Source organism: Phocoena phocoena, chromosome 2 (genome assembly GCF_963924675.1).
Source record: "Phocoena phocoena chromosome 2, mPhoPho1.1, whole genome shotgun sequence".
In the NCBI taxonomy this organism is placed as follows: Eukaryota; Metazoa; Chordata; class Mammalia; order Artiodactyla; family Phocoenidae; genus Phocoena; species Phocoena phocoena.
The window spans coordinates 54382933-54397568 of record NC_089220.1 but is presented as its reverse complement, the minus strand read 5'-3'; the positions used below and the strand labels follow the sequence as shown (position 1 = coordinate 54397568).

The window sequence follows — 14636 nt, the reverse complement described above, 5'->3', positions numbered from 1 at the left end:
TAATATGTATAAAATAGATAACCAAAAAGAACCTGCTGTATGAAAAATAAAATTCAAAAAAATAAAAATAAAAAAAGGAGAAAAAAAAAAGTAAGTGAAAAGAGTGGATATATGTATATATATATAACTGATAAACTTTGCTGTACAGCAGAAATTAATGCAACATTGTAAATCAACTATAATGTAATAAAAATTTTAAATAAAAAATTTAACCAATCACCTATAATATCACCAACCAGGAGAAAAAACTACTCTTAAAATTTTTATAAATATAATTGTATATGTAATTGCATAACCTGTTTAAGCTATTTAGCAATATTTAATAGATTGATTATATAACTTCTAAATATCTTTCAGAATTATTATGATCTCTGATATATTTTAAAATATATTTTAAACATTACTTTAAAAATTATATGAGTAGATACATAGGTATCTTTCATATTTTCTGTATTTGTGTGTCTTTGGATAATAAATTTTACAAAAAATAAAAATCCATGGAATTTTGGAACTTTGTTATTCAAAGTATACTTCACAGAGGGACGTGTAATGTACAGCATGATAAATATAATTAATGCTGCTGTACATTATATATGAAAGTAAATCCTAAGAGTTCTCATCACAAGGAGAAGTTATTTATTAAAAACATTTTTTTCTGTTTCTTTAGGTGCAACTAAACTTATTGTGATAATCACTTCATGAGATATGCAAATCAAATCATTATGCTGTATACCTTAAACTTGCACAGTGCTGTATATCAATTATATCTCAATAAAATTGGAAGAAAAAAGTGTGGGAGAAACAAAGGCTTGCTTAGATGAAAAATGAGGGAATTTGTTTCCATTAGACTTGCTCTGCAAGAAATGTTAAAAGAGTTCTTTAGAGGAAATAAAATACTATAGGAACTAGGTTGCTTCCAGAGCAGAGACTGTGTATGCCACGTTATTCTATACCTTGGAAGGACCAAACCACTTTGGGGCAAAAGTCTCAAAGCAAAATGTGAGAGAAGATGTGTATTTATGTTTCTTTTAATTATTTTAGAATGAATTATTATTTAATTTATGTGGACTCTAGAGGAAATTGCTGACTTCTTCATGCAGTAAATAGGGCCTACTTCCAGGACCTTACCGGTAAGGGACTCATTTCACCTGCCACCTCAGCTCTTTTCTCCTCCTCAATACCCTTCTCAGCCTGATTGACTTCATTAGTCTGCGGGCCCTTTTTGCCCCATTTCTTGCCTCCTGGGGTCCTGCTTTTCCTCAGTTGGCCACTTTTCTCACTGCACTTTAGCTCCCTTCTTCTCTCATGGCATCTTCACCTCAATGTCCAAGGCCTCAGTTCCTCTGTGCTGGGTTTTCTCTGCATGGGGTGTGGCCTTCTGTAGCTGTTGTTCAAGTCTTCTATACCCTAACTGATTTTCTGTCTACTTGTTCTATTAATTGCTGAGATAGGACTATTAATATCTCCAACTGTAGTGGATTTTTTTATGTATACTTTAAGTTCTGTCATTTTTTGCTTTATGTATTTTGATGCGATGTGCTTATGTTCAGGTATTTAGGATAGTTGTGACTTTTTGATGAAACGACCTTTTTATCCTTATGAAGTCTCTCACTTTATCTCTGATAATATTCTTTTTCCTGAAGTCTACTCTGTCTAGTATTAACCATTTTATTGTAGTAGTGTTTACATGATACGTCTTTTTTTTTTAATAACAGTGTTGTGGAGATGTAAGTCATATAACACATAATTCACCTATTTAAAGCATACAATTTAATGTTTTTTGTATATTCACTGAGTTGTGCAGCCATCATTACAGTCAATTTTAGAACATTTTCATCACCTCTAAAAGAAATCCCATGCTCATTAATAGTCACTGTCATTTCCCTGCAACCCCCCCATTCCAAGCCCTAGGCAATATGCCTTCTGTTTCTGTGGATTTGCATATTCTGGGCATTTCATACAGATGGAATCATATGATACGTGGTCTTTTGTGACTGATTCCTTAGACTTGGCATTATGTTTTTAAGCTTTATCCAAATTGTAGCATATATCAGTACCTCATTCGTTTTTACAACTAGATAATATTCCATTGTATGGATATACTACGTTTTGTTTATCCATTCATTAGTTGATGGATATTTGGGTTTTGTTGTGGACATGTTTGCAATTCTCTTGGGTATAAGGAGTGGAATTGCTGGGTAGTAAGATAACTGTGTTTAAACTTTTGAAGAACTGTCAGACTGTTTTCCAAAGTGGCTCCATTTTACAGTCCCACCAGCAATAGTAAGAGGGTTCCAATTTCACCACACCCTCATCAATACTTGTTATTTTCCATGTAGGTGTAAACTGGTTTCTTATTTGACAAAGATTCTCTTTGACAAACTTTAGACAGCCTCCTCTGAGCCCTCTTTTACACCAGGCCTCATCCTTGGGCCATGTCTTTGGCCTGCCTAAGCTAGCCTTAGTTAAGAATCCTGCTAAGTCATTTCCTTCCTACCCCTTCATACTTATCACCCTTGATATCTGAGCAAGTTACTCATCCTCCACCTTTGATATATAAGTATCTGGCTTGTCTTCAGCAAAAATCTTGTTAGACCAGCTTAGTAAGAAACCCCCTACTCTTGATGTCTACTCTTAGTAATCTTCCATCCACTGACCCTCTCAATCTTGGCTATAAATCCCGTTATCAAGTTTCAGAATAAATTTTTCAAAGTATGTTTTTTGTAGATCGTATGTGATTAGGTCTTGCTTTCGTATCCAGTCTAACAATCTCTGCCTTTTAATTGGGATGTTTGACCATTTATATTTGATGTTATTGTTCATATGGTTGGGTTTAAGCCTATCATCTTTTTTTTTTTTTTTTTTTTTGCGGTATGCGGGCCTCTCACTGTCGTGGCATCTCCCGTTGCGGAGCACAGGCTCCAGACATGCAGGCTCAGCGGCCATGGCTCACGGGCCCAGCCGCTCCGCGGCATGTGGGATCTTCCTGGACCAGGGCACGAACCCATGTCCCCTGCATCGGCAGGCGACTCTCAACCACTGTGCCACCAGGGAAGCCCCTTTTATGCTATTTTTGTCATGCATTTAACTTCTACATACTATAATCCCCATAATACATTATTGTAATATTTGCTTTGAATAGTCTATACATTGTATAATTAATAATGTTGCCATGAACTATTTTCATTCATTCTTTTTTCCCCCAATTTTATTGAGATACAATTGAAAAATAACATTGTATTAGTTTAAGGTATACAGCATGATTTAATATGTAAATATATTGTGAAATGATTACCACAATAATAAATTTAGTTAACATCCATCACCTCACATAGTTACAATTTCTTTTTCTTTCCCTGAGAAATTTTAAGACCTACTCTCTTAGTAACTTTCAAATCTACACTATTGTCACCATACTGTACTTTACATCTCCAGAACTCATTTATCTTAAAACTGGAAATTTTTATCTTTTGACTCTCTTCACCCATTTTGCCCACCCTTTAACCCCTGCTTCTGGCAACCACCAATCTGTTCTCTGTATCTATGAGTTTGGTTTTTTAGATTTAAGTGAGATCATACAGTATTTATCTTTCTCTGACTTATTTCGCTTAGCATAATGCTTTCAAGATCTATTCATGTTGTCACAAGCAGCAAGACTTACTTGCTTTCTAGGGCTGAATGTATATGTATATACCACATTTTCTTTATTCATTCATCTGTCAGTGGACACTTAGGTTGTTTCCATGTCTTGGCTATGGTAAATAATACTGCAGTGAACATGAGGATGCAGATATATTTTAGAGATAGTGATTCCATTTCCTTAGGATATATTAATCAGAAACGGAGTTCCTGAATTATATGGTAGTTTTTTGTTTTTTTTTTTTTTAAAGACCCTGGTGAGGCATAGTTAGAGGCCTCCTCACCCAGTTGTTATCTTCCAAAACAGTGAATGGCTGCCTCACTCCCTTTCCCGCACTTGGAGTTCTTCATGGTAGTTCTATTTTTAATTTTTTTGAGGAACCTCCATATTATTTTCCGTAGTGGCTGCACCAATTTACATTCCCACCAAGAGTGCACAGGGTTCCCTTTTCTCCACATCCTCACCAATACTTGTTATGATAGTAGCCATTCCAGCAGGTGTGAGATAATATCTCACTGTGGTTTTGATTGCATTTCCCTGATGATTAATGATGTTGAGCACCTTTTCATGTATCTGTTGGGCATTTGTGTCTTCTTTGGAAAAATGTCTACTCAGTTCCTCTGCCTATTTTTTAATCAGGTTGTTTGTTTTTTTGCCATTGAATTGTATGAGTGCCTCTTATACTTTGGATATTAGCCCCTTATCAGATATATAATTTGCAAATATTTTCTCCCATTCTGTAAATTGCCTTTTAATTTTGTTGATGGTTTCTTTTGCTGCGCAGAAGCTTTTTAGTTTGATGTAGTCCCAGTTGTTTGTTTTTACTTTTGTTGCCTTACTCTTGTTGTAAAATCCAAAAAATGATTGTCAAGACTGATGTCAAGGAGCTTATCCTCTATGTTTTCTACTAGGAATTTTATGGTTTCAGGTCTTACATTCAAGTCTTTAACCCATTTGGGCTGATTTTTGTGTATGGTGTAAAATAGGGGTCCAGTTTCACTGTTTTGCATGTGGCTGTTTGGTTTTCCCAGCACCATTTAAAAGACTATGCTTTCCTGTTGTATATTCTTGGTTCCTTTATCATAAATTAATTGACCATATATCATAAATTAATTGTGTGTTTATTTCTAGGCTCTACTTTGTTCCATTGATCTATGGGTCTCTCTTAAACTAGTACCGTACTGTTTTGATTACTACATCTTTGCAATATAGTTTGAAATCAGGAAATGTGATGCCGCCAGTTTTGTTCTTTCTCAAGATTGCTTTAGCTAATTGTGCTTTAGTGGTTCCATTCAAATTTTAGAATTATTTGTTCTAATTTTGTTATTTCAATAGGGATTGCATTGAATCTGTAAATTGCCTTGAGTAGTATGGTCATTTTAATAATCTTAATTCTTCCAATCCATGAGCATGGAATGTCTTCCATTTATTTGTGTCTTCTTCAATTTCTTTCGTTTTGAGTGTGGAGCTTTTTCACCTCCTTGGTTAAATTTACTTCTAGGTATTTTATTCTTTTTGATGCGTTTATAAATGAGATGGTTTTCTTAATTTCTTTTTCAGATAGTTGGTTGTTAGTATATAGAAATGCAACTGATTTTTGTATGTGAATTTTGTATCCTGCAACCTTACTGAATTTTTCATTAGTTCTAACATTTTTTGGTGACATCTTTAGAGTTTTTTTATATAAAATACTATAACATCTGGAAATAGAGATAATTTTACTTCTTTCTTTCCAATTTGGATGCCTTTTATTTCTTTTTCTTGATTAATTGCTCTGGCTTGGACTTCCAATACTATGTTGAATAAGAATGGAAAGAGTAGGCATCCCTGTTTTGTTCCTGAGATTAAAGGAAAAGCTTTCGACCCTTCACTGTTGTATGATGTTGTGGGCTTGTCATATATGGCCTTTATTACCTTGAGGTATGTTCCCTCTATACCCAAATTGTAGAGAGTTTTTATCGTGAATGGAAGTTGAATTTTCCAGATGCTTTTTCTGCATCTATTGAGATGATAATATGATTTTTATCCTTCATGTTGTTAATGTGATATATTATATTGATTGACTGGTGGATGTGGAACCATCCTTGCATCCCTGGAATGAATCCTATTTGGGTCATTGTCTATAATTCTTTTAATGTATTGTTACTAATACTAAGTCATTGAAATAGTAAATCCCACTGGTCTTGAGATTCTAATTTTCCCAGGCATATTCACATGGCTATTTTTCAGAAAAGGATTGACATATCGGGCCTGAGACTGGTATCCTTGGAAAGGCCAGCTTGTGAGGTTAGCCTTTGGCTAGCATTTGGAAACTAGAATTTCAGGAGGATTCTCCCCCCCCCATTCTTTAACTTGATAAGAGTAATTTACTGTGCCTGTATTATTTAGGCAAACAGTATGGTTAAAGCTGAAGACCTGCTTTCCTTCTGGGAGTCTGGAATTTTGGTATGTCCAAGGCAGAGGACCACCCATGACCAACTACCCATAAAAATCCTGGGCACAGAGCCTCTAATAAGCTTCTTTGGTAGAAAACATTTCATATGTGTTGTCACAGTTTGTTGCTGGAAGAATTAAGTTTATACTGTGTGACTCCACAGGGAAAGGACTCTTGGAAGTTTCCATCTAGTTTCCTTCAGACTTTTACCCCATGCACCTTTTCCCTTCACTGATTTTGCTTTATATCCTTCTGCTGTAATAAATCTTAACCATGAGTAAAGCTACATGCTGAATCCTGAGTTCTCCCAGAAAATCACCAAACCCAGGGGAGATATTAGGGACCCCCAACACAGGTATCGTGGCTATGGGTTAAGTCGTTTTTTGAATTTTTCAAAAATGAATACATGATGAGAATTATTCATTGTGTTTGTGTTTTACCTTTCTTTCACTTTAGAGAGGTAACCGAAATTCGTGAAATCACCAGAAAATCAGTTCCCCGCAATTCCTTAGAAAGTGCTGAGTACATTAAAGTCATAACAGGTTTATTAAATGCAAAAGACTTTCGTGATCGTATTAATGGGATTAAGCAACTTTTATCAGATACTGAAAACAATCAAGAGCTTGTTGTTGGAAACATTGTGAAGGTAAGGACTGTCAAAATTAATTTTCATTTTCAATCTGTGGTTAATAAAGTTCATTAGCATAAAAAATTGCCCTATTTCTTAATATTATATATATATATTACTGTAAAGTGTTAAACTTAGTGAAAAGAATGCACTGCTTAGGTTTTGCAATGTTAAAAGCATTCTAGAACAATTGAAAGTAATTGAGGAAAAAGGTAAGAAAATAGGTTTATTTGTTTGACTCGTCCCACTAGATGGTAACTCCTTGAAAGCTCTGTATTCTCAGAGCTCTTAGAACCTGGCATTCAGTAAATGTATGTTGAGTGAGGGAGTTCCTTGTTGGCCTAATGGTCATTATTCCGGGCTTTCGCTGCCATGGCCTGAGTTCAGTCCCTAGTCGGGGAACTGAGATCCCCACAAGCCATGAGGTATGACCCAAAAAAAAAAAATTGCTGAGTGAATCAATAAATATTTTAAAAACCAGGGCATTTAAGAGAGTTGATATTACTAAGGAATAGTTAATAAAAGTTTTCATATGTAGGTTAGAAATCTGCGTATGCTAATTTTTATATATTATGTTAATATATATTTATAAATATATATTTATATTTTATAATTTGTTTAGGAAGACAAGAAGCAATAGAAAGGGAGACAGTAGTAAATTAATAAATGTTAGTGGTACCAGATTATAGATTACTTATGCTTCATCAGAGTTTAGTTCAGTTAATCCCATTAGTAATTTATTCATTAAATTCCATTTTAAATTTGTATTAGGTTCATTAAACTTGGCAAACATACTATAACAACTCTATTCTAGTGGTCGTGTCTCTTAATTTTCGGAAGAAAAGTACCTTGTTACCATGTCATGGGAATCAGAAAGTTACATTTTCTGATATCTGTTGAGTAATTTTCATATATCTATATCTATTATATCAGGAATTATTAGTTAATAGTCTTGGTTTCACAGAATAGCTCTTCCCTCACCTGATACAGGTAAAGAATAGCTTAGCATTCACTTTATTATATCTTGAAGTTATGAAAGCTAAGAATTAAAAGAGCAAGGAACAATTGTTTAAGTACTCAGGTTAAGAGGTAATAATAAAAACTTAACTCTGAAATTGCATCTAAAATTCTCATGAGAAACCTAAACTGAAACTAGATTAAATCTCTGTAGTAAAACGGACATGTCTACTTCTGTTACAAATAGAGATAAAAATAGAAACTTTTCCTAAGTTCTTAAAGTTAGCTAAACCTGTACATTTCAGAAAACAGCATTTTTATCACATTTATAGTAAATCAGTTATCTGTGTACTGAACCAAATTTCTCAACCTTAATTTAGTAGGATGTCTTTTTAGGTGATGTTTGAAGCCTTCTCTTTTTGCTATAAGAAGATTGGACACTTAGATTTAGCATCAACATTTTTATAAAGTTCCTATTATCTAAGTTCAAGTTAAGTAAGATGTGTGTGTGTGTTTAAATAGTACATTTCTCCTTTAGTAGGATGAATACTATGAAATGTCATAAGGAATTTAAATATAATAGATATCAACATTATTTCACTTTAAATAATTTACCAATTTACTTCCAGATCTTTGATGCTTTTAAATCTCGACTTCATGATTCCAATAGTAAAGTAAACCTGGTGGCTCTAGAAACAATGCACAAAATGATTCCTTTGCTTAGAGACAACTTATCTCCTATAATCAACATGCTCATCCCAGCAATAGTAGATAACAATCTGAATTCCAAGAATCCAGGCATCTATGCTGCTGCCACAAATGTTGTTCAGGCACTGAGTCAGCATGTAGGTAAGAGATCTTACTTTGGCATTCAAATTATTTTGGCTTTACTTTCGTATTTTCTGATTCTACAAATTTTTTTAATGCTGAAAACCTAGCTGTTAAATTTTTGTCAATTCATGTTGTGACAGAATTTTTTTTATTTTCTCCATAGCAGTTTTAATTATTTTTAGTGATTAAATACCATCCCATTAAATTGACTTTCTCTTCCCTTCTTTTTGACTTTTTCAATTCTTATTTTCTACCTCAACTTCATATCTGATACAAAATTAACTCAAAATGGATCACAGATTTAAATGTAAAATTTAACTGTAAGACTTTCAGAACACATGAGAAAATCCTTAGGACCTGTGCTTGGTGAAGAAAAAAGTATGATCCAAAAAAAGTCTATAAATTGGACTTCATCAAAATGTAAAACATTTACTTTGCAAAAGACCTTATTTTTTTTACATGAAAATATTTATTTTTGTGTTACAAAAACAAAAATATATCCAGGCAGATAATGAAATAAACATATTTTTTAAGTGTCCCATCCTGGGCTCTCTGTCCTAGAAGTTAGTAAACAATTCAAGTTTAGGTTGCTTCATACTTGTTCTGGATGCTATGAGGTCTCCATCTTAGAACCATATTTCTATAGTGTAGCTCGTAACTAATTGGACAAGTCATCCTCTGTGTCATCATCCCAGTTATCCTCCCAGACAAACTGTAGATTCGGAGGAAATATTTGCAAACCACATATCTGATAAATACGCATATCTAGAATATATAAAAAACTCTTGGGAATTCCCTGGCGGTCCAGTAGCTAGGACTCCGGGCTTCCACTGTAAGGGACCTGGGTTCGATCCCTGGTCGGGGAACTAAGATCCTGCAAGCTGTACGGTACGGCCTGGCCGATAAATAAATAAATTAATAAATAATAAATAAAGAAGTCTTAAAACTCAACATTAAAAAAAATCTAATTAGAAGATGGGCAAAAGATGTGAAGAAACACTTATATGGATGGCAAATAAACACATGAAAAGATGTTTAACATCCCCAGTCATTAGGGAAATGCAAATACAAATTAAGACCATAATCATTACACAAGTAATCATTACATTAGTCTGTTGGGGTAGTTAAAACAAACTACCACAGCCTGGGTGGCTTAAAAACAACAAACACTTATTTCTCACAGTTCTGGAGCCTGGGAAGTCCAAGATCAAGGCACCAGCAGATTTGGTGTTGAGTGAGGGCCCTCTTCCTGGTTTATAAATAGCCATCTTCTGGCTGTGTCCTCACATGGTGGAAGGGGCAAGAGAGCTCTTTGGGGTCTCTTTTATAAAGGCACTAATCCCATTCATGAGGATGCCACCTTCATGACCTTATTACCTCCCAAAAGCCCCACCTCCAAACACCATCACACTGGGGATTGGGTTTCAACATATAAATTTGGGCGGGGATGCAAACATTCAGTCCACAGCAAGTATTAGAACAGATAAAATTAAAAATAGTGACAACACCAAATGCTAACAAGGTTGCAAAGAAACTGGATCTCTTACGTTGGTGGTGAGAATGTAAATAAAATGGCATAGCCACTCTAGGAAATTGTTTGGCTGTTTCTTAAAAAACTAAGGATGCACTTACTCATCAGTTGTGTTTTAGGCCTTTATCCCAGAGAAATGAAATCCTATGTCCATGGAAAAACCTGCGCATGATTGTTCATAGCAGCTTTGTTTGTAATAGCGAAAAACTAGATATAATTCAGTGTGTTAATGGTGAAAGAAACTGATAACATCCATACCATAAAATATTAGTTAGCAATAAAAAGGAATGAATTATTGATACATGAAACAGTTTGGATGGATCTCAAGGTCATTATGCTGAGTGAAAAAAAGCCAGTGCCAAAAGGTCACATGCTATAGGATTCCATGTGTATAACTCTGAAAATGACAAATTTGCAGAGATGGATAACAAATTAGTGGTTATCAGGGTTTAAGGGCAGTTTAGGAGGAGTGGCTAGATGTGACTGTAGATCTTTGGGGTGATAGAATAGTTCTGTATCTTAATTGTACTGATAGTTTCACAAATCTATACATGCGATAAAATGACTTAGAATTATATACACATATTGTACCAATGTCAGATTCCTTGTTTTGATGTGTACTATAATCATGTAAGATGTAACATTTGGGTGAAAGTACACAAGACCTCTCTGTACTGTCTTTGCAACTTCCTGTGAAACAATGAAATTAGAGATTTGAAAAAAATCAGTAAAGGTAAAAACTATCCCCAAAATTTCAATTCTTTTTTTTTTTTTGATAAGCCTATGTACTATCATTTGGAATAAGATGCCTAGGAGATAGGCAGTTCTTTTTCTTTTTTATACCATATGACAGCTCCTTTAATATTCTGTGAGCTATTTTTATTTCTCATTTGCTGTAAGAATATTACTCTGTTAAGGTTTTATAGAGAATTTTAAAAAGTGTTTAACTATGTAAATTAAATCTTTCTAACACATTTGCATTCACTTGCATGGATTTTTTTCCTTTCAATGCTATGTAATGGAAAATAAATAAGATCTTGTAACTCTTTAAACATGTGTCTCTGTGTTATTCTTTTTGTTTAGATAATTACTTACTTCTACAGCCATTTTGCACAAAAGCCCAGTTTTTAAATGGAAAGGCAAAACAGGATATGACCGAAAAGCTTGCTGGTAAATATTTTTAAATTGTTATTTCTAAAGAAATAATTTATTGACTAAGGATAAACTGATGGACATTTCAATTCAATTTTAGGATAGCTACTAAACTCAATATCATTATCCAAGAAGTAGAAATAAATTGTATAATGATCCGAAAGAGGACCTTTTAAGACTTTTACCCAAAAATTTTCTTCAAAAGAATTTTATTCCTCTTTTCCCCAGTAAGTGTTTAGTCTTCTTGTTAGTAGAAATAAACAGGATAAATAAAAAGACATTAAAATCAAATATTGGTACAGATGGAAAACTACTATTTCAAATTACGTATTTAATAAAAGGTCCATGAGTTAAAACTTTATATGTCTTGATTTAACTACATTTGGAAAACATTGTGATGAATTTTTGGTTTGGTTTCTGTCTTTACTACTTTTGCCTGTCATATATAGATTTCTAATACTTGAAGATCCCAATCTTTGGGAGCAAAGTTTCTGACTTTACTTTTTTTTTTTTTTTTTTTTTTGTGGTACGTGGGCCTCTCACTGTTGTGGCCTCTCCCCTTGCGGAGCACAGGCTCAGGATGCGCAGGCTCAGCGGCCATGGCTCACGGGCCCAGCCGCTCCGCGGCATGTGGGATCTTCCCGGACCCGGGCACGAACCCGTGTCCCGAACCCGTGTCCCCTGCCTCGGCAGGCGGACTCTAAACCACTGCGCCACCAGGGAAGCCCCTGACTTTACTTTTTTTTAAGATACCAAACATTTCAGGGCAAATGGCATCGGGAAGAAGCTTCGTTTATTTTATATGCTTTTTAATTCTCAGAACTCGAATTTGTTTGTTTTTTAACCTCACTGTTTACCATATTTTTGTGTTTCAGATATTGTTACGGAACTTTATCAAAGGAAGCCCCATGCCACAGAACAGAAAGTGTTGGTTGTTTTATGGCACCTCTTAGGGAACATGACAAATAGTGGCTCGCTGCCTGGAGCTGGAGGAAATATACGCACAGCCACAGCTAAATTATCAAAAGCACTTTTTACACAGATGGGTCAGAATCTGTTAAATCAGGCTGCATCTCAACCATCACATATAAAAAAGAGTTTAGAAGAATTGCTTGATATGACAATTTGAAATGAATTACGAATTTTTGATGAAATATGATGAACAAAACTGTTTACATGATGACAAATGGAAGTTTTTTAAAGTTAGATTTTCAGTGCCTGCACTTCTCATCCCGTAAATTAAGTCAATAGCTATTTTTATTTGCAGCCTGTGAGTACACATCTGTCCTTTATCAACCCTATCATTTGCACCCATCACACAAAAATCTAAAATAATCTAATCTAATATTCATGAAATCTGAGGCATGTGGAATGAATCCAATTTTAATATTTTTGAGAAAAGTCCTGCTCATTTGCACTATTTTATAGAAACTGAAATTTGTTGCCCTATATGTACAATTAGACTTTTAATTAAAAATATACTTTTTATTATGTAATCATGTTTTGCTATGTCTCATTACTCAGCCTTATTTTATGAAGTGGAAGAAAAGTCACTGAACTATGTTATCACAAACTAAGTTTTGTGTGCTATTTGTGAAAAACATGTATTTCTGAAATCAGTCTGCTAATATGATTGTGCAGTATTAGCTTGCTTTTGCTGCTGTGTTAATGTGATATATTTGCTTACCATTTGGGTTTAATCATCTATATAATTGTGAAATTTAACAAGTTATAATAAAGCATGACGACCAAAGTTTTAGAAAACATTTAAATATTTTAAATGCACGTTTAAGAAAACGTGTTGAATGTAATTTCCCTATTTTTATGTGCAAACACTAAATTTTATTTCTATATGTCCTGACATTTATAAAGGTGTTATTTTGCTGCCCAGTTGTGTAATTCTCAAATATAGTGCCAGGTCTTCTATAGCTTTTCTCAGAATTCTTGGGCAACAAGTACTGTATGCATCTTAAAAATGAAAAGGAATGTTATAAAATAAAAGGATTTATTTCTGTAGATGTGTGAGAGGTGTCCTATTTTTCCAACTCCGTATTTGTTAAAATGGGGAAAATATGTATTCTGATATTGACCTATCATTTTCACTTGTTATACTTGATACAATATTGACCTATCTCTTGACCTAACAATAGACCTGGGTTATAGTTCTAGCTTTACAGAAAATTCACTCTGTGACCTTGGGCAAGTCACTTGCCAGATTTAGGTCTCAATTTTCTCATCTCTAAAATGTGAGCACTGGACTAGATGATTTTTAAGGTTCCATTTTGCTCTAAAATTCTGTGATTCTATGTTGTAGTTTACTCTAAGATCACTTTATTACCATTGTGAACTACCTTCATTCTTTTTCACTTCTGTGTCACTGACTAATTTTCTAATGTATTGATATTTGGCTACTTTTTAAATTGTGATTCTTTGTATTATCTGCAATTTCTGAGGAAAAAAGCAAAAAAAAAAGTTTGAAGCTAATCTGAAAGGAGAGTAAAGATGTGGCTACCTTTTCTGTTTATATATACTGTTTTATAATTAAATACATACTTTTAAAATTCCTTTTCTTCTAAATGTATTTTATTATGTTCCTATAATTTAGGTCCAAAATTGGCAAACATTTTCTGTAAAGGACCAGGAAATAAATATTTTTGGCTTTGTAAGCCACAGATTCTGACATAGTCGTTTTTGTTTTTGTTTTTTTACAGCCCTTTAAAAATGTAAATAAATTCTTGGCTCAGGCCTCTGGCATAGTTTGCCAACACCTGGCTTAGATTCTTTTGACTTCAGTTTTAACTCTGAAATCATTATTAAATTTTGCTTCAACCTTTGTGATATTCATTATTGAAACAATAGTTACAGATTCTAAATTTTATTAATTTTTACCACTGCCCTTGTTGCATTGCAAATGTGCCTAGTAAATTTGCATTGATTGATTGTTGGATATATTGAAATATATAAATTTCAAAGGCCAAAGAAGAGCACTACGTTATTTAAAGCTTAATCATTCCTTATTTTCAGTATATATAGTTTGAATTTTGCATTGAAAAAAGTACAGTAAATATATCGCTACTAATAATGTAGGAACTTTACTTCACACAATCTGCGTGTTTTTATTATAAAGAAAATAGCCATAATGTAACAGAGTCCCACGCCTAAAAGTTTTTTCTCTATATTAGTAACTTCTTGATATTGAGCACTCAGAAGTCTAGGATTCTGTTGCCAAGAACTGTTACCAACCCAGAAATCAGAAAGAATTGGAGACTGATCACTGATGGAAAGAACTTAAGAAAAGCTGAAGGCTTGAATAAATTGAAATAAAGGAATTTGTTTTTTTTTTTACAAGCAGTGATAGTGATAAAAGTCTAACCCCACCAGCACTGCAACTAAAAAATAAACAACAAAAAATTTAAATGGCATATTCACCCAATGGAATTGATAGCACATATTTACTAAAAAT

The 14636-nt window shown here is 33.8% G+C and overlaps 1 protein-coding gene across 1 annotated transcript in view; it reads left to right on the top strand.

The window, feature by feature from the left end:
• TOGARAM1 (TOG array regulator of axonemal microtubules 1) overlaps positions 1-12332 on the top strand; it is an 80640-nt gene extending 68308 nt beyond the window's left edge. Inside the window, 4 exon segments of the mRNA XM_065871679.1 lie at positions 6531-6720; positions 8289-8508; positions 11105-11191; positions 12049-12332. Coding sequence (XP_065727751.1) covers positions 6531-6720; positions 8289-8508; positions 11105-11191; positions 12049-12332 — 781 coding nt within the window.
• The last annotated feature ends 2304 nt before the right edge of the window (positions 12333-14636 follow it).